The sequence below is a fragment of the Neopsephotus bourkii genome, unplaced genomic scaffold, assembly GCF_033783945.1.
Source record: "Neopsephotus bourkii isolate Nb327-2 ecotype Australia unplaced genomic scaffold, CSIRO-AGI_Nbou_v1 NB_1557, whole genome shotgun sequence".
NCBI classification, from domain to species: Eukaryota; Metazoa; Chordata; class Aves; order Psittaciformes; family Psittacidae; genus Neopsephotus; species Neopsephotus bourkii.
In genome coordinates, this window is record NW_026902033.1 from 345,051 (window position 1) to 365,094 (window position 20,044).

At 52.2% G+C, this 20,044-nt stretch overlaps 1 protein-coding gene across 3 annotated transcripts in view; it reads left to right on the top strand.

Moving 5' to 3' along the window:
- Nucleotides 1–14,918, top strand: part of CCDC9B (coiled-coil domain containing 9B) — a 79,231-nt gene extending 64,313 nt beyond the window's left edge. For all 3 annotated transcript variants that reach the window (XM_061371001.1, XM_061371003.1, XM_061371002.1), the window contains 4 exons: nucleotides 403–496; nucleotides 5,350–5,407; nucleotides 5,758–6,560; nucleotides 13,510–14,918. In XM_061371001.1, coding sequence (XP_061226985.1) covers nucleotides 403–496; nucleotides 5,350–5,407; nucleotides 5,758–6,528 — 923 coding nt within the window. In that variant the 3' untranslated portion in view covers nucleotides 6,529–6,560; nucleotides 13,510–14,918. The remainder of the gene's footprint in view (nucleotides 1–402; nucleotides 497–5,349; nucleotides 5,408–5,757; nucleotides 6,561–13,509) is intronic.
- Nucleotides 14,919–20,044: the final 5,126 nt, after the last annotated feature.

Consider the following 20,044-nt stretch of genomic DNA (forward strand, 5'->3'; position numbering starts at 1 on the left):
TGAACGTCAGCGCCTCATGGAGAGGGTTCTTGCCAGGCATGCTCATGGATTTGGAGTGCCTTTTGGGAACATGCCATGTGGCTGCCCTCGTAGCTGTGTGGTACGGTCTGTGCTGTGTGGCAAGGGAGAACAGGAACAAGGCTTCCAAGAACAGCAGCAGGCAGACTAGCCAAGGCATGATTTGAAGTTGTAATTGGAATTTGGAATAGAAAATATAGAAAAAACACCCCTAAATTCTCAATTTGTATTTATTATTTTAGATAAGATATGTATTGTATGCATAGAGCTTCAGAGGCTGCCCCAGCAGAGGTGCTTCCCAGTCACAGAAGGATGTTGGCCATTTCTGTGGTCCACCAGCTGCTTCTGCCTGCTCCTCCATGGCATTTCCAACCTGTCTTCTAGGTGGAGGAAACGCGAGCAATCCTGGTCCAAAAGTGGTACCTGCAGTGAGCAGCCGAGCCAAAGGCAAGGACAGGCTGACCGGCAGAGCCAGGAGGTAAGGAGGATGGCAGCACTGCAGTATCCCACCTGATGACTGGGGTACACACATCTAGGCCTCATTCCTTGCTGAGTTGTGAAGAGGGACAGGCAAGAAATGATATTGTTCCATCTGAACAGCAGCTGTTTGTGTGAGTTCACGTTGGCTGGGAGCAGGACTAGCAGGACTTCACTTAGAATCAGACTGCTTTGTGCTGGAAGGGACCTTAAGGCTTATCCAGCTCCAGCCCCCTGTCATGGGCAGGGACACCTTCCCCTAGAGCAGTTTGCTCAAGTCCCTGTCCAACCTAGCCTTGAACACTTAATCTTACCTGACTTCCAGTCACTGCTGATATAAAGGAGCAGCCTCCAAACATAGTTCTCAGCTGAACTGATAGTGATTGGGATTGATGCTGTGGTACAGATGCCCCTTCTTAAACAGTCCTTGAAGATCGCAGGCTGGTGAGGAGGAGGTGACCTGCTCCTGCTGTGGGCAGCACACAGCAATGTACTACTTTGCACTGAATTCATTTCAGAGTATCAGCAGAGCAGAGTGTGCTTCACAGGTTCATCCACATCCTCCCAGGGGTCCCCTCCCCTGCTGCTCTTCATAATTAAACTTGAGTGCACTTTCCAGCAGTTTAATAACAGTGACTGGCATCTCAGCACTGCCATCCCTTTAGTGGGCAACAGCAGGGTGAAGGCTTGATTACAGACCCCAAGCCTCTTCATTTATCCATATAAAACCATTCCAGCAGCATTTAACGTTGGCATTCTTCAGCCATGCAGGTCAGTTGTGACCGTGCAGCTATGATGTGCAGAGATGTGCTGCATGGGCACTCACAGTGTTGCCCACCAGAAGTGAGTTAGCTGGAGGTGAGCTGCTGCTTGATGTTACTGGCTGACATGGAGAGTGCTGGGCAGCGTCTGTGTGTGCAGGATTCTGCTGCTTCAGGACAATAGAATCATAGAATCAGAGAATAGTCAGGGTTGGAAAGGACCTTAAGATCATCCAGTTCCAACCCCCTGCCATGGGCAGGGACACCTCGCTCTAAACCATATTACCCAAGGCCTCGTCCAACCTGGCCTTGAACACTGCCAGGGATGGAGCATTCACAGCCTCCCTGGGCAACCCATTCCAGTGCCTCAGCACCCTCACAGGAAAGAACTTCTTCCTTAAACTTCCCCTGTTTCAGTTTGAACCCATTACCCCTTGTCCTGTCACTACAGTCCCTAATGAAGAGTCCCTCCCCAGCATCCCTATAGGCCCCCTTCAGACACTGGAAGGCTGCTATGAGGTCTCCACACAGCCTTCTCCTAATCATAGAATCCCAGAGTGGTTTGGGATGAAGGGACCCTAAAGCTCCTCCAGCTCCAACCCCTGCCACAGGCAGGGACCCCTTCCACTGGAGCAGCTTGCTCCAAGCCCCTGTGTCCAACCTGGCCTTGAGCACTGCCAGGGATGGGGCAGCCACAGCTTCTCTGGGCACCCTGTGCCAGCGCCTCAGCACCCTCACAGGGAAGAGCTTCTGCCTAAGAGCTCAGCTCAGTCTCCCCTCAGGCAGGTTCAAGCCATTCTCCTTGGCCTGTCCCTACAGGCCCTTGTCCCAAGCCCCTCTCCAGGTTTCTTGGAGCAGGTCTACTGTGCAGAGCCTGGCACTGCATTAAGGCTGAAGATCTTACGTTGCTTTTGTTTGCAGTGGCTGAACATAGAGAAAATGCACCCGAGCAGCCATAGCTCTCAGCTGGCTGTGCTGCAGACAGGGAATCCACTTCCAGCATAAAGATGGGGTGTCTTGTGCCTTCCTGAGCCCTCTCAGTTAATCACGCTTTTAACAATTAAATTTAAATCTGATAATCAATGAAGAATGAGATCAGCAGCATGCAAATAATCCAGTTATCTTTGTTAGTGTGTATATTCCATCCCTTGCTGCCCTCAGCTCCATCCCAATAAAATGTACTTGGAAAGAACAGCTGATGAGCTGAAGAGCATCCTTTGCTCCACTGCTTCTCTTTGGGAAGAGCCATTCCTGCAGCTTCTCCTCTAATTTCAAACCTCAGCTCAGGGAGTCCTTGAGGTGCTGAGTATCCCTTACCTTCACTTGTATCTGCCCTTTATCACTTAGATTCCTCTGCAGTTTAGGTCCAAGCAACTCAAGAGCAGTGCTAAGACCCCTTTGGAGCATCTGGTGGTGACTTCCAGCAGCATCTTGCCCATAAAGAATTTGAAGCCAAGCTCCCCTCTGAGCATCTGTGATGGATAGCACTGGCCATGCTAGGGAACACACTGAGCATTTTCATTGCCTCATAGTCATTAATAACACTGGTGTGTTCATGGTAATGATGGGGAGGAGATGCTGAGTGTTTCAGAATTGCTGTCTAGCTAGTGTGGGCTATCTTTAGGCCTGTGTGGGTGGTCTGTTCTGGGCTGGCTCTGCAGGAGCCATGCAGTGCTAGAGCAGATGGAGCAGGGGGAGGCAGAAACCTGTAATTCCTCTCTTTAGATATCCATCCAGGGAGAGCAGTCATTGGTCCCACCAGCATCAGTGCTGCGTGCAGAGGGGAACTGATCACCAGGGCAGCCCATGCTGGAATTGGACATGCTTGTCTCTGTATGATGAGCTCTATTCCTACAGGCTGATGTTCAGAATCCCTACAGGGCACCATGGCAAATAGAACACCAGGGGTGGGGACTGCTTATAAGAAAGGGTCCCTTTTGTGGTTTGAGCTGGACACGGAGTGGCAGGGACCTCGTGTATTCAGGACAAGACCCCCGGCTGTGGTTTGGTGCTGGGTCTGTCTCCAAGCCCTGTAGGACTGCTCCAAGCTGCTTCCCCCTCTGGCTCTGAGAGCTTTGAGGTGCTTGTAAATGCAGTTCACTTCTGCCCTAAGGACAGTGCAAGATACAGCGACAGTGTGGAGCAGCTTAGTGTGATGGTGTGGTGGAGCCTGTGATGTAAATCCCACACAACTTCCACAAGGGCACAGGGGTCCCTGTAACACTCCGGCCTCTGGAAACGCCTGACTGCAGTCACCTCAATGTGCGTCTGTGTCTTGATCCAGATTTGCCATATGAAGAGGCTGGTAAGAACAGCAGAGAAGAATGAGACCTCACCCACCTTTGCACATGTGCTTTAAGAGTATGGGGCAGGGAGGAATGTGTGTATTATATACATGTTTGTGTGTGATACCACTCACCAGGCACACATACAAGAGCTAAGGGATACTGAGATCCCTCCCTGCTCAATAGCACTGCATGGGCACATTCAGATCTATAGCCACATTAGCAAATACAAACAACACTGTGAGGGTGCTGAGGCACTGGAATGGGTGCCCAGGGAGGTTGTGAATGCTCCATCCCTGGCAGTGTTCAAGGCCAGGTTGGACAGAGCCTTGGGTGCCATGGTTTAGTGTGAGGTGTCCCTGCCCATGGCAGGGGGTTGGAACTGGATGATCTTAAGGTCCTCTCCGACCCAAACTGTTCTGTGATTCTATAAAAGCAAGCAGTTCATCACAGCCTTTCATTGAGCTGTCCACAGGATGCTGTAGCTGCTGCAAATGTATTTGGGGTCAAAATGCACTTGCACAGATCCTTGGAAGAGGTTGTCTCCTAAGCATGACTCAACACAGGGAGACCATCCAGGCTCAGGGAATCCCAGAGCTGCACGTTTCTGGAACCTGGGGGAGTACTGGGAGGCATTAAATCATTTACCCCCTTTCCAAACTCTAACGTAAGCATCTGCCAGTGATGCTGAGAGGGGCAGAGAGCTTCAGGCTGATCCTATGGCATCCTTGCGATCTGCTTGCACGTGTCCATGTCTCCAATCTCCCAAGCTGCTTACTCCAAAGCCATTTTATCCCTTGCTGTGTGCCTCTGTCTGCTGCCGTGGAGATGTGGGACACTTGGGCCCTGTCAGGCAGCAGGATGAGACTGTGGCAGACACCAGCATAAACAAATTTATACATATCTTATTAGTCTAACAGCCCCTGTCTGTTCTGGCAATTGGATTTTATGTTTTCATTACATTTAGGACTATAACAACCAGTTCATTAAGATTTAGTGGTCTCAGATGAGCGTCTGGAAGGGCTGAGTGCTGTAGCAGGTGCCAAAAGGAACTGGACCAGTTTGTCCGCTGCCTTTATCTCTCATTACCTGGTCAAGGGGCTCAGACAAGGAATGCATGGCCCTGGTCAGAATTCCTCCTAAGGATCAGGCAGGGAGAGTGGCTTTGCCATAGGAGAGTGTGAGCAGCAGGTCCAAGGAGGTGATCCTGCCCCTCTACTCTGCTCTGGTGAGACCCCACTTGCAGCACTGGGTGCAGTTCTGGTGTTCAGCATAAGAAGGGCATGGAGCTGTTGGAGCAAGTCCAGAGGAGGCCACGAGGATGCTCAGGGGCTGGAGCAGCTCCTGTATGGAGCCAGGCTGAGAAAGTTGGGGCTGTTCAGCCTGGAGAAGAGAAGCTGCGTGGAGACCTCAGAGCAGCTTCCAGTGTCTGAAGGGGGCCTATAGGGATGCTGGGGATGGACACTGCATCAAGGACTGTAGTGATAGGACAAGGGGTAACGGGTTCAAACTGAAACAGGGGAAGTTTAGGTTGGAGATAAGGCAGAAGCTCTTCCCTGTGAGGGTGCTGAGGCGCTGGCACAGGGTGCCCAGAGAAGCTGTGGCTGCCCCATCCCTGGCAGTGTTCAAGGCCAGGTGGGACACAGGGGCTTGGAGCAACACGGTCTGATGTGAGGCATCACTAGACCCCCATGGCAGGGGCTTGGAACTGGATGGGCTTTAAGGTCCCTCCAGCCCAAACCATTCTGTGATTCTATAACTTGAAGGCCTGAATTGTGAATTCTTTCATTCATGTATTTCCTTGACAGATGGGACGCAAAAGAAGGAGAGGACATGGCGTTTGTGAAGGATGACCTCGACAGCCAGGTGAGCTCAGGAGATGAAGGCTGGCTGCTGAGTTCTCTCAGAACATGCCCCTTCAGTGCCCTTGGGGCTCTCAACCAGGGCAGGGCTGGGAGACCTCTGTGATAGGGTAAATGTGCCCTTGTGAGCACTCACCAGATGATGTGAGAGCAGCTTCACTTCCTGCATTGATCCTCTATCAGCACAACAAACCCCACTGATTCTGGTACCTGAACACTTCTCCACCCGCATCCTTTTACGTCCTTTAGTGGCCTCTGCAAGCATTTCCTCCCATTTTGAGAACTATCATAGACAAGGAATACCATATCCTGGTATTTGACTAAGCTGAACTAAATACCTCCTTCTTTCCTCAGAAGAGCCTTGGTGTGGAGAAGCGGAAGAGCAGAGGTGAGGAGGGAGTGGAAGAGAACTGCACAGCTGAGCCGGAGGAGCTCAAACAGCCAAACCCCCAGGATCATGGGGCCTCCTCATCACAAAGGCTCAAAGGTGGAAAGGTCCATTCTGCCCACAGTGGTCGGAAGGAGGAGCGCAGAGGAGTGAAGGGCTCCAGCGTGGAGGTGTCTGTGGCCAGCACAGGAGACTTGGAGCCAGGGCCCAAGCCAAGTAATGAAGGGGCTGGGGAAGATGCCAATGGGAAGGCTGACCCTGCTGACATCCCTCAGGAGAGCACTGACAGCACTCCTTCACGGAGCAGCCTTCCAAGCACCGTGCAGGCCACCAGGCATGGCAGTGAGGAGACCTTGTCATTGCCTGGGGCAGTGAATGTAGATGGAGCTGCCTTAGAGAAAAGCAGAGCTTCAGAACAGGAGTCCACTGAGGGCTCTGCAGACAGCCACGGGGGAGAGGTGGACGCAGCAGGAGACAGACTGGATGCAGGTCAAAGACAGCTGGTGAGAGAAAGAGGGGAGGAAGTGAGCCCAGACACTGCCCTGCAGGGGCAGGCAGTTGCACTGCAAGGAGGTGAAGATGCTGAAGGCACTGAGCACAAAGAGCCTTTGCCCCCAGGGAAAGGCAGCTCTGACAAGACTGTAGACTCTGAGCAGGACACGGCAACATCACAGCCCAGGGAAGGGGACCAGCCTGAGGACTGCAAGTACAAGGACAGTGGGGACCCTCTCAACTAGCAGAGACTGCACTGGCTTGCCTGAGGCAGAAGGTGAGTTCCTGACCCCGCTCCCATGGTGTGTTTGTAATCCCATTAATGCACTCAGCCATAGTCCAGGTCCACAGCTTCATCTGCTGTGGCCAGAACAGCATCACACCAGGTAACTATCCAGAAATACTCACTAATATAGGATAGCAGATGAATAGCAGTGATATGGATCCCTCAGGTACTCTAAATCTGTGCATCCCAAAGAGCTGCCCTGCAGTGGGTGGGGAAACAAGGGAAAGTCAAACAGGACAATGTGGACAGAACTGGATTGCTGAGCCTGGTTGATGATGTGCATTAGCTGGGGCACAAACCGAAACTGTTCCTGGAAAGGGATCACTTCAGCAAGGATACTGGGATGAATTTGCCTGTCTCTGGGCTGATCAAGCTATAATAGCTTGAGGTCAGTGTGGTCCCTTACAGACCACTTGCACAGCTTTAGAGGCCCGCCTTATGGTCAGTAGTTTGAAGGTCAGCTGCATGTGGGATTCTCTTCCCAGTACAAGATGTGTGAATGCTACACTTGGAGTTGTGGTAACTGCAAGGCAGTGTCTAGATACGAAGGGTGAGATGGCTCCTGTTGGAAAGGCCTGTCTGTGAACTAAGCAGAGAGGAGGAAGAAGAGCTCTGGTTGTGTAGCAATGCTCCAGGTTTCACACAGGCAAAGAGGTTTCTGCCAGGAAGGAAATGCAGAACAAGCAAAGCCAGGAGAAAGACCAAACCAGGCAGAAAAGGAAGGCAGAAATAGGAGGAATTGTAGGGAGGGAGGGTAGGGGCTCTTTGGCTCTGTTTGTACCTTTGCAAGATGGGGTTTTCCAGGCAGTGTCACCCTCAGAGCAGGATGTATCCACAGCAGCAGATCAGACCAGTACATCAGGCTGGGATCCTGCCCCCAGTTCAGGCAGTAATGGTGGCAATTCACTCCATCTAACTCAGGCTGAGCACAGAGGCACTTACGATCTGGGCTTCATGTCTCTTCAAAGGAGAGAGATGAGCCTCTCCAGCACACAGGCCACCTTGCCTAACACTTGAATTACTCTCAGGATACTCCTGCCTTTACCCTTTAAGTAGAGCAGCAGCAGCTCTAGTCCATAAGTAGGCACTTCAGGCAATAGGCTGCTCAAAGCTGGGCAGGCAGATCACTGGTCCAGCAGGCTTTCCTTCAGACCCCAACCCAGCAGCTTCTCACTGGGTATGGCTCAGTTTTCATCCCCAGGGTACAATTGAGCTTAGGGATGGAGTGGTTAAGCTGCTAACAAAGGACTTTCACTCTAATCCAGTCCTATACAAAAGGCATGGAGAAGGGCAAGTGTTAGAGCTCTGGAGAAAAGAGAAACCCCCAAGAACTAACCAGCAGGAGCTGGTCCTTCAGATGAGGGAAGTTAATTCCAGCAGCATTTAGGAAGACATTTAGGAGCCACTTGGATGCACATAGTGGGAATCTACTGCCCAGGCCATGCCTCTAATCTACCCCAGTCCCCCTAAGCAGAGGAGGAAGGAATTAATGACTGCTTTTCTCTGTGGGGATAACTTGAATCAGACACCAACTAAGAGGGAACAATGAATTAGAGTAGTTTAACCCTCAGCAGTTTGGTGAGACCCATGGTTTGGTAAGAGAGTCTGCTTCAGCCTGGCCCTTTACTCCATCATTCCTCATGGATTTCATTAGGGAAGCCTTAATTATGACACAGCCCCATGTCTTGGAGAAGAGAAGGTGCCTTAGCCTGGTCTTTGCACTTAACCAAGCAGGTATGGGACTGCTTAACCTGGCACTTGAGCTGGTATTGCTCTCTGAACATACTTGCTTGGGAACACCAAGTGTAGTGATGCCAAGGGGAAATGAGGGGTTAACTGGTGTCTCAGTCACCCTCTACCATTTCAGCCCACCTTCCCACCTATCTCCTTCCTAGCTGCAGGGCTCTTTCTCCCATGCCTGATCGTACCCTCACACCAGAGCATGTTCCTGCCTCACTTTCCCCTCTTCCCAGTCAGTTCAGGATGAGTTTCCAGGTGTGCCTAAGCTACGCAGTCAGCATCAGACATCACCTTTGGATGCAGATGAATTAAAGCAGATACTTTTCCTTTTTGACATTTCCTGTAATTCAGGAGATGCTTCTGATTTCAGGGGAGCCCTTTATGGATATGGGTGGCAGAGTGAGCCTTTAACCAACGTGCCAGTGCTGACCTGCGCTGGGATCACAGGAATGGGCAAATCTTACACCAAGAGAATGCATTTTTATTCCTTTGAGTCCTCAGAGCAATCACAAACTCAGTGCAAAGCTCTAATGACTTCTCCTCTCTGAGCATCCTGCTCTGTGAAGGTTCCCCTCCGAAGCCTCTGCTTTCCCCAGTGCCAGGATGAGCCAGTGCAGCAGTGTCCATGCCCCCATCTCAGCAGTGGGTTTCTCTTGGTGCTTTGTTAGGGTTGTTTTTCATTCCATGAACTGCAAGAGCGTTTAGAGCATGAGTGCTGCTTGGCTGTTGGTCCTTATTGCTGTTCTAGGGCATCACTGTCACCTCCTGGCTGCTGAAGTCACCACAAAGCAATGTGACCTCTCCCTCTGCACCAGTGACAGGCCACTGTCAGGGCTGGCTTTCCCAAACAAGACCATTTGCAGACAGAGTGAGTTCTGCCATGGTTTATCTGTAGTGGGGACAAGAGCCAAGAGGAGGAGGGAGACCTGCCTTTAAACTGCCTTTAACTCTCTGCTCCCTGGGTCCCTTTTGTCAGGACCAGCCCTTGGCACACAGCCTGGATCTCTCTCGCACCAGCTCAGCCCAGCTCATCTGCCTGGCTGGCAGCAGGGCTCCTCAGCACCACAACAGCAAGCACCAAAGCAAAAGCTCATTTGGCTCAAGTCGGGCAAGTTGTCAGAGGGTTTGGACTGGAAAGGTCCTGCTCTTGCTTTGAAGTTCCCACATCAACAGGAGAGGCTGCACAGGGACACAGATGGCAGGCAGAAATAACCACGGCTGTGACAGTCACTTCCCTCCTCCCTTGGCTCCTCTTCCCTAGTGCTCTACACACAGCTTAGGTCTAGACCACAGAAAGCTGCACAGCTCTACTTGATTTGCCTGTAATTCTCCCTAACGTGTTATCCCACAGCGATGCTTTGGAAGCAGATCCCTGATTGCCCCCATCTGAGGGTGGCTTGAACCCTTGGTGGGATTTTCTCTTAGGTTTCTTGGCTTATTGAGCCTGATGTCTGCAGCTGGTGCTGTAGGGACAGGATTGCCCAGAACATAACCCAGAGGAAACCTGAGTTCAGCAAAGCCACCGCATGTGGCCCACAGAGGGACTTAGGAAGTGCGGCCGTCCTCAAGGGAAACATCTCTGCATGAACTGGAGTCCCTCCCTGAACGCCACCGCGTGTGGCAGATTAATCATGGAATGGTTTGGGATGAAGGGACCTTAAAGCTCCTCCAGCTCCAACCCCTGCCACAGGCAGGGACACCTTAGAATCATAGAATAGTTCGGGTTGGAAAGGACCTTAAGATCATCCAGTTCCAACCCCCTGCCATGGGCAGGGACACCTCACACTAAACCATGGCACACAAAGCTCTGTCCAACCTGGCCTTGAACACTGCCAGGGATGGAGCATTCACAACCTCCCTGGGCAACCCATTCCAGTGCCTCACCACCCTAACAGGAAAGAACTTCTTCCTTAGATCCAATCTAAACTTCCCCTGTTTCAGTTTGAACCCGTTACCCCTTGTCCTATCACTGCAGTCCCTAATGAAGAGTCCCTCCCCAGCATCCCTATAGCCCCCCTTTCAGATACTGGAAGCTGCTCTGAGGTCTCCACGCAGCTTCTCTTCTCCAGGCTGAACAGCCCCAACTTTCTCAGCCTATCTCCATACAGGAGCTGCTCCAGCCCCTGAGCATCCTCGTGGCCTCCTCTGGACTTGTTCCAACAGTTCCATGTCCTTTTTATGTTGAGGACACCAGAACTGCACACAATGCTCCAGGGGAGGTCTCACGAGAGCAGAATAAAGGGGCACATCAGTGACGCAACATCCCCACCTTCCCTGCTCCTGGGCTTTGTGGAGCCCATGTCCCCCACACAAGAACACCCCGATTTCCCTCCCCACTGTGGGTGCTGCTCATGCACTTGCCTTGCAGCCAGCAGCCACCGGGTGGGTGTCACCGCTTCCACCGCTAACCTCTGTTTATGGCACTAAAAGCCTCCAGCACCTTGGAGCCGCTGGGGATGCCGAGCAGTGCAGTGCAGTGCGGTGGGGCTTTCATCCTCTGCTTCGAGTAACAAGGGACAAATGTTTACCCCAAGGGCAGGCCTGGGGTCCCTGGAGAGCGTCCAGGCAGGCGCAGAGGAGGGCCCGCTCCACACACAGCTCAGCTCAGCTCAGCTCAGTGCAGCTCAGCGCAGCTCAGCTCAGCTCAGCTCATCTCGCCCCGCCAGCCCCCTGAGGAACTGCAGCTTCATGGCTTTAGGTTCAGCTGCAGCTGGGGAGGTTCCCAGAGCAGCTCCAGGGACCTGACCCTGCAGCTCCGGCTGACGTCAGCAGGGCCTGCGTGCTGCAGGACGGAGGAGGTCGGAAGGGGTCAGCTGCTGATGCAGACCGGTGCTGGAGGTCGGTACAGGAAGGAGCACAAGCAGAAACCAGCACTCCTCAGGGCGGTTATGGAGCTACCAAAGAACATACCTGTTCCCTCAAGGTTCAAGAGACAAGGAGATGCCATCAGTGTTCACACCCCCTGTAGACGAGGCCCTCAGCATCATGGGTTAGTGGTGGCCTTGGCAGTGCTGGAGACTGAGGATCCTAAAGGTCTTTTCCAACCTGGTTGATTCTCTGATTCTATGCTCTGCTGTTACAGCTTGGAAATTTGCCTTGGACTGGCAAGGTGAGGTCTCAAGGGCTTGACTTAAATAGCATCACCCTACATGGTCCTTCCTGCAACCCCCAAGTGGAGCCCACCATCATGCTATGGGCATCTCAGATCCCCAGAGCACATCTTAGTACCACCAAAACAGGGAGTTTAGTCCTCATGCAGAATTAGTGCCTTAATATAGGAGTTGACACAGTTATCTTCATACCTCTGGAGTGATGGAAAGCCTTTGCCATGGCACGACATGGCCAAATACTGTTAACATTGGAAAAGAGAGGGATTATGTGAGAATGGATCAAGAGAAATGTACTTGGACTGAAGGAACCTGGGCAAGGACTCCAGGAATGTTCAGGGAATGGTTGTTTAGTCTAGCAAATGAAGGCAGAAAGTGATGGAGCAAGAATCAATGCATTGAAGAGAGAATGTATTGAAGAGAGCTGGGCTGGTTCAGCCTGGAGAAGAGAAGGCTCCTTTAGGGGAGACCTGAGAGCAGCTCCAGTGCCTAAAGGGGCTGCAGGAAAGCTGGAGAGGGGCTTGGGACAAGGGCCTGTAGGGCCAGGCCAAGGGGAATGGCTTGAACCTGCCCGAGGGGAGACTGAGCTGAGCTCTTAGGAGGAGGTTTAAAGTAATGACTTTAAAGCCCACCAGTATCTTGTCATCCTGCAGAGAGAGAAGGTGAAAGGTCTGCAGTGAAAGGGTGATAGTGCAAACCAGGACCCAGAGTTGGGTACCAGCACTGAGAGCACAGGGCTGTCAAACAGCCCCTTGAAACCATCAGCAACCCACATAGAGCTGCTCTGGAGCCAGGTCAGACTTGTAAACCAGAGGACGTTACACGCTTTGTACCCCAAGTGCAGCTCTGTGGTGCTGGTGCTTCCAGTAGCATTAACTGTCAGCAGTGTGCTGCTGCAACACTGAGTGCCCCTCAGCAGCAGGAGACAGGCAGCCCCATCCACTGCACACATAAGGACAATGAAAAATGTCTCCAGGAACAGCCTTGGAATCTTCAGTACCTCGGGTATCATTTTAGTGCAGTTCCACATTGGATAACTGTGGCTGTGTCTTGAAATGTCCAACCCCCTGCCATGGGCAGGGACACCTCACACTAAACCATATTACCCAAGGCTCTGTCCAACCTGGCCTTGAACACTGCCAGGGATGGAGCATTCACAACCTCCCTGGGCACCCATTCCAGTGCCTCACTGCCCTCACAGGAAAGAACTTCTTCCTTAGATCCAATCTAAACTTCCCCTGTTTCAGTTTGAACCCATTACCCCTTGTCCTATCACTACAGTCCCCAATGAAGAGTCCATCCCCAGCATCCCTATAGGCCCCCTTCAGACACTGGAAGCTGCTCTGAGGTCTCCACACAGCCTTCTCTTCTCCAGGCTGAACAGCCCCAACCTTCTGTGCAAGCCACGCTTGCTATCACCTCACCTGCCTTTGTGGTATTTCATCTGTTTTTCACTTTACATCCTCCCTCTTGCCCTTTCCTGGGAGCTCTGGGTGCAGAAATGTGCCCCAGCACAAGGCAGCCCTGTGGATTTAAACATGGATGCAGGAAAACGCCAGCTCAGCAGTTCTGAGCAGCAGCCAGGCATATGGCAACCAGAGGGGAAAATGGGTCTGCTGTTCTCAGTTAAACCCAACATACCTGGGTCTGGATGCAGCCACAGGGCAGCTCTGCCCAGGGGCTGGTTTCTTCACTAGAGGAAAGCTGATGCACCCGCTTGCCTTTGGAGAACAGAAGCGCTGCACCCCAGACACAGGGGAGGACCACAGAGCCCTGCCCCAAATCAGCCCCTTCTCTTCTTGCTCCAGGTGCTGTTCAGCACACGGGAGAACACGTAAGGATGGGTTCTGGGACAAGAGGAGAGTAAAGTATTCCAGTCTAACCCAGCCTCACACATTCAGTTCCCCCTGGGGCTGTGGAGCACTGTCGCTCCCATTGGACTTGTCAGGTGGGTAAGTGTGGTTCACTGGTGCTTCTGGAGCAGTCCCAGCAGTGCAGGAAGGGCAAGCTGAAACTCAGATGTCTTTAATTTACTGCTCAGCAGCTCCCTAAAGGCTCCTAATCCCGCTGCTGTCTCTGCTCTTGTTTCACAGGAGAACGTGCTGAAGGTGGTGGATGAGAAGAGCACGAGTTTGTCCTCCCTCTTTTACCTGCTATGAAATCAGCTTTCAGCACCCGCCCTGGGCCCCTCAGCACCCATTCACAACACACGGGGTCCCCATCACCACTCCCTGCTCCCAGGTTTGGCATCACCCTTTCCCAGCCGTACGCCAAAGGGCAGGGAAGGACACACACTCCCCAGCAACAAAGAAAACACCATCACTCCCCTTCTGTATTTATTTAGCCTCTCTCGCAGCTGTGTGGCAAGCCAATGACATGTCTACTGGATGCACTTTATCTTATTTAATAACTAATTGTGTTTAGAGCTAAGATTTAGGTTTCTGGGCACACCACCCCTTTCTCCCCCCCAAGGCTGGCAGGGCACTGCGGTACCAGCACAGCCAGGCAGGGAGTGGGTGACTGACAAAGCAGAGCCTTAGGAGACAGGGTGAAGGGCGTTACGTTGTAGTTAGTAGGTGGGTGATCAGGTAGTGTTGGGAGCAGCTCCTGTGCTAGAGGTTTGTATGTGGTTGAAGTGTTGGCAGAGATGTGTGGCAGTGGTGTGGGCCGTGGGGCACAAAGGGGATGGAGCGTTCTTGCGTGTGGGGTGCTTTCGACAAGCACACCTCAACCACAGCATCAGCCTTTAACTGGTCACTTTCCTCCTCCTCTTAGATGTAGCAGGGCAAAGGCAGCGAGGCTGAAGCAGGACATCAGGAGACTGATTTTGCTAAGGGAGGCTGCTGCTAATGGAGCAGGCTCACAGGCAGCTCAGCACAACCCTGTGCCTGCTTCCTGACACCAGGCAGGCTGCAGTACCTGCAGGTACCTGCAGCTCTCTGTGCCAGGCAGGGCTGGGAGGAGGACAGCACAAACACAATCATCTTCCCTCCCCACCCTGCACAAAGGAGATGGCAGCAGGGCCCAGGCCAAGCTGGAGCTGAAGGTCTGAGGCTTCCAATCAAATGCTTTCACCTTCCTGGTTGTGCCTTTCATAGCCTTGTGCTTGAATTAAGAGGGCATCAGTTTTGACCTGGCCTTAAAAGACACCTTTCAAAGGAAGGATCTGGATGAGAATTAACCAACGTAAATGTGCAAGAATCCCAGCTGCTTGGATTCCCGAGCTAAGAGATTCCCAGCAAACTGGGTCCTACCTGAAATAAGGGTACTGGTTAAGGAGAAGGCAGAAGCCAGGCACAAGGAATAACACAATGCTATATACGACAGCAGGATCTTACCCTCACTTGGAAATGCTGCTCTAAAGCTTGATGCAGGAGCAAACACATGCAAAGATTTACTGGAGTTCACTGCAGGATGCATCTGCTGACCTCGGGGTAAGGCTGGCACGTGTGGACTGAAACACTGTATGCTGGTTTAATAAACTTATGTTTGCACAGATAAACGTTCTGGTTTTCCACAGCACCTATCTCAGAAAGGACAATGGGAATTCCCTGGACGTGCCAGATTCAGGGGAGGTTACTGGCTTCAGACCAGGTATTATCAAGAAACAGAGTGTTTCCAGGAGAAACATCTTCATCCAGACTGGGTTTATTTGGACCTCCCCAACAGATAAAAGCACAGATAGAAAGAAGACAGATTGCAGACCTGCTCCAGGTCCTGGAGATGCTCCATCACTGGTAAAGGCTGCTTTTCCTTATCTGTTTGGCTCAAAAACCTGCTTAGATTGCTTATATTAATTTATTATTCATTTCTACATCAGGCCCCGACCTCAGCCTGGTCCAGACAGAGCAAGTCCTTACCAGCACACACCAGAACTGCTTTGCCTCGTGGTCCACACAAAACAGTCTCAGATGAAGAGCTTGTTGCCCCTTGGCAACAGTTGGATACACAGTCAGGTAGACAGGCACTGATGCTGCCCCTGATGCAGCTCTTCACTGCCACAGGCTCCTTTCTGAAAGGAAAACCATCACTTTTCCCCCTTTCCCCCCTTTTTCTCCCACAAATCCAAGTACCTTTGCATATAATGACACCTAGGAAGTCCGTACCAAGCTCCAGGGCTGGGACTGCACAGGTAGTGCCTGTTCCAAGTGGATTTTTCCTGCTCGTTCCTACTTTGCTCAATGCACTTTGGCTGGTGCCTGGGTTGGCATTTTCACAGAGAACTGTGGCTGTTTCTTCTTGGCAGTGAGACTGCAAGGTTGGAAAGCTGATGTAGAGGATTATTTATATGAAATAAAAGTCATAATGAGGTAAAAAGCTCCAGTTTCTTCATGTTTCTCAGTCCCCCACGTCGAGGTTTCTGCACTGAATCAGTCATCTCTGCTTTTGTAGAGCAGCAGCTCCAATTCAGACTGCTCCCCCTTTAGGAAAGGGCCTAACCCACCCCAGGAGCTGAGAACCTGCACTTCTCCCTGCCACAGCACTCTCCTTGCAGGCAAACGGGATGATGGCAGCTTGCAGAGTGCAGAGTCATCAGCCTGCAGAGGCACCTGATTGCTCCCAGCAGCAGCGGGGAGCTCAGGGATGTTGTGGAAGGTATTCCCCCTTCCAGACAACAGGGAAGCAGCAGCACCTCACTCAGAACACCTTGTTCTTTACAGCAGGTGAACGCTTGCTGCTGGACACCCCTCTGCCTGGCACAATTCAGCACCAGGTTGGGCGCAGCAGCTCTGCAGCGGATGCTCCTATCAAAATGGGTTTCAATAGCAGCGAATCAACTCTTGTATGAAGAGAGCAATTCAAAACCCCTCAAGCCAAGGACAAAGAATACATCCAGATAAAGTTGGAGGTACTTGAGTTTCCAAAGCTGTACCAAGACAATCACTGCAGGAGGCAACCACACAGGAGCTTGTCAGCAGTTCCAGCCCTGTCTCAGCAGTCGCATCCCTCCAGCAGCAGACCACAGGGAGAGCCTATGCAGACTCTGGAAGCAGGAATAACAGCAGCGTTCCCTGCTTTCCACACCAGCTCCCCTCCAGCTCAGGTGGTTGCTAACGCAGGAGCCTGGATCTAAACTGGCATTTAGTCAGGAATGTCTGTATGTAAAGCACACAATACAGCAGTTGGTGCTTTTTATGTTGTGTGGAAGCTTTCTAAGTCAGCCAGAGGCACAGGACTGCGGGGAAGTTCCAGATGTTGCCTGCTGCCTCCCCTGCACGGCCCCTGCAGCGACTGGTGCAGGGCTCCTGCACTGGGAATGCTGCAGCCATTCCCGGATCCATCACACCAGCTTAGTGCAGCGACCCCGGGTCTGAGCTCTGCCCAGCTGCACCTCCTCACCTTGATGCTCCAGCTCGGGTACGACTGTTTCTCACCCCATTCCCCTCTGCACGCACTTGGTACCTGCAGGACTCAGCCAGGCAGCCCCCCCACACCCCTGTGCATGATCCTTCCACAGCAGCCCACTGAGACGAGCTTTGACTCCTCTGAATCCAAAGGAGTGTGACCAGCAGGTCCAAGGAGCTGATCCTGCCCCTCTGCTCTGCTCTCGTGAGACCTCCCCTAGAGCACTGTGTGCAGTTCTGGTGTCCTCAACATAAAAAGGACATGGAACTGTTGGAACAAGGCCAGAGGAGGCCACGAGGATGCTCAGGGCCTGGAGCACCTCCTGTATGGAGATAGGCTGAGAAAGTTGGGGCTGTTCAGCCTGGAGAAGAGAAGCTGCGTGGAGACCTCAGAGCAGCTTCCAGTATCTGAAGGGGGCCTATAGGGATGCTGGGGAGGGACTCTTCATTAGGGACTGTAGTGACAGGACAAGGGGTAATGGGTTCAAACTGAAACAGGGGAAGTTTAGATTGGATCTAAGGAAGAAGTCCTGTGAGGGTGGAATGGAATTTGCCCAGGGAGGTTGTGAATGCTCCATCCCTGGCAGTGTTCAAGGCCAGGTTGGACAGAGCCTTGGGTGCCATGGTTTAGTGTGAGGTGTCCCTGCCCATGGCAGGGGGTTGGAACTGGATGATCTTAAGGTCCTTTCCAACCCTGACTTTTCTATGATTCTATGAAGAGATCCCTGATGCCCAGAAGCAGCCATTGATTGTCACCACCACTATACCAAGAGGCTGCTTCAAAGCCACCCTCACAAATAAAGGCAAGACTAAAGGTACCATCACATTCCTTGTCAGAAAGAGCCCAGCCCCAGGATTCCAGCATGAAGAGGGGACGCACAACATCAGCGGAACCCATGAGAGAACATGCATGGGGAAAGGTGCCTTTTAGAAGCTGAAAGCAGGAGCCAGCTGCTGGAGTGCATTACATGCTCTAGTAACTTTCCCAGCTATTTCCCCTCCTCCTGGTCCCTCTGCACGTGAGTTACACCACATGCACTCACTGCGCTCAGTGCGACAAGACCAGTATGTGCAGGCAGAGGGCAAGTGGTGTGTGTCAGTAAATAGGTGTAAGCCCAGAGGCACCTACATGAAAGAACCAAGGTTTCTCTGCTCCAGGTACACCTTTGACCGGACATCAGTTAAATCCTCACATTATTCCTTTCAGGGAATGCTTCCCATGGAGAGAGCTCGCAGCTCAAATCCTCTTGTAAGGATCTATAGGGCAGAAGCTCTTCCCTGTGAGGGTGCTGAGGCGCTGGCACAGGGTGCCCAGAGAAGCTGTGGCTGCCCCATCCCTGGCAGTGCTCAAGGCCAGGTTGGACACAGGGGCTTGGAGCAAGCTGCTCCAGTGGAAGGGGTTGGGGTTGGAGCTGGATGAGATTTAAGGTCCCTTCCAACCCAAACCAGGCTGGGATTCTGTGATCTAAGCAAAGGCCACATTACACAGGGCTGGAGGGTCAGCCTTGTCTTGAGAGCTGGACAAGGCAGCATCAGCACCAAGCTTCTCACAAGGAGGAATTGGAATCCCTCCCCAAGACTCTCCTCAGTCAGAAAGGAGAAGCAGAACATGGCCTGGTCCTCTCTCCATCCTCTTAAGTGATTACTGTGATTAGGAGTGGAAAACTCAAAGCTGATGTACATTGACTTCTGGAACCCAGGCCCTAACTCATACAGAGACTCAAAGCTTGGGGGAGCACTTGGCATCACAGAGTTGTGTTTTATCAATAAAAAACTGCTATAAAAACACAGAAGCACTATGCCACTATTCCAGCTTTGTTCTTACAATGATCATGTTTTTATGGGATCATCCCACAGCTGGAAGGTTTGAGATGCAAAGGCAAGGGCCTAAGATACTGCACTCACAACCCTCTCAGCACCAACTCCAAGGAAGGAGTTTTCCCTGCCCATGGCAGGGGGGTTGGAACCGGATGATGTTAAGGCCCTTTCCAACCCAAACCATTCTATGGTTCTATGAAGGAACACTGGTCACAGTGATTTCTATCTAGGAAGCAACACAATATCCCACTAAGCAAACTGAGTTGTTTTCCTGAAGAGCAATGAAGGGGAAGGCTGAACTGGAGCTGAAGTAATACAGGAGCGAACAAAGTCTGCCTCTTAAACCTCAGGTTCACCCGAGGCTGGGGACTGCACCATTTCAGGGCACTAAAAGATGATGTTCAGATGCAGGTGACAGCATCATTGTGCCTCATTTGACAGCCCGAGATGACAATCCAGCCGTTGCCTGTTGCAGGCAATCTACTGCCCAAGAAATCCCTGGATTTGAAAGCCAGTTACACCTCAGTCAGTCCACATGAGCTAGTTTAGTTACCAGAAGTGTTTGCACAGTGCACTTCGTCACTGATTCCCTGTGGTCTGCCACAAAGAGAGGAACAAGCACAGGGCCTGGCTCCTCACGGGCAGGCAACAGTATGTCAGAGGGAACACCTCCCTCTGGAGGACTGGGATTCCTGGCTAGGGAAGGGATGCACCAGGGATTTTAGCTGGAGAATGGAGCTCCGCAAGGGCTCTGGCAAACAATGCACTCACATCACGGTGAGGCCCAGCAGCCCACGACCCTTCTGCATCGTTACAAGCTCAAGTTTCCCCTTCCTGGCACGCTCAGCACCGCAGCAGCGCAGTGCCAGGATGCTCCACAGCGAGCTGTGACAGGTACAGCCACTGAAGCGTTCCATGTCAGCCTCAGTGGAAGCAGAGGAGATGCAGAAGCAGAGCCTGGGAACTCCTCAAGCCTGCAGGGCCCAAGACAGCCACAACCATCTTCCGATGGGCTCAGCAGCTATTTTTAGCAGCAGAAAGGGAGGCGAGCATCAGCCGCGGGGCTGTTCCCTTGGACAACTCGGTCACTGTCCCAGGGAGCCTCTGCCACCAAAGCCCTGCTCAGGAGAGGAGCTGGAGGTTGCTCCTGCTCCCAAAGAGGAGCCGGCTCTCCGCAGTTACATGAGAGGTTGGAAGAGGGCCACGCAGCCCATTTAATTCAGTTCACTTCCTCTCCCATCTGCTCCACGCAGCCATGCTCTATTAGTCTTCTGAGAGCAATTGTATTGACAGTGACAAATGCCAGGAGCACGGGCACACCAGCATGTATAGGATGTGCTACCAAAGCCACCATGGACTCACCAGGTCTGAGCTGCAGGCCAGGAGCACAGAAATACCTGCGATTCCACCCGGCTTCTGTTTATCCTCAAAGCTTTTAGGAGTGAAACTGCCTCCCAAGACACTG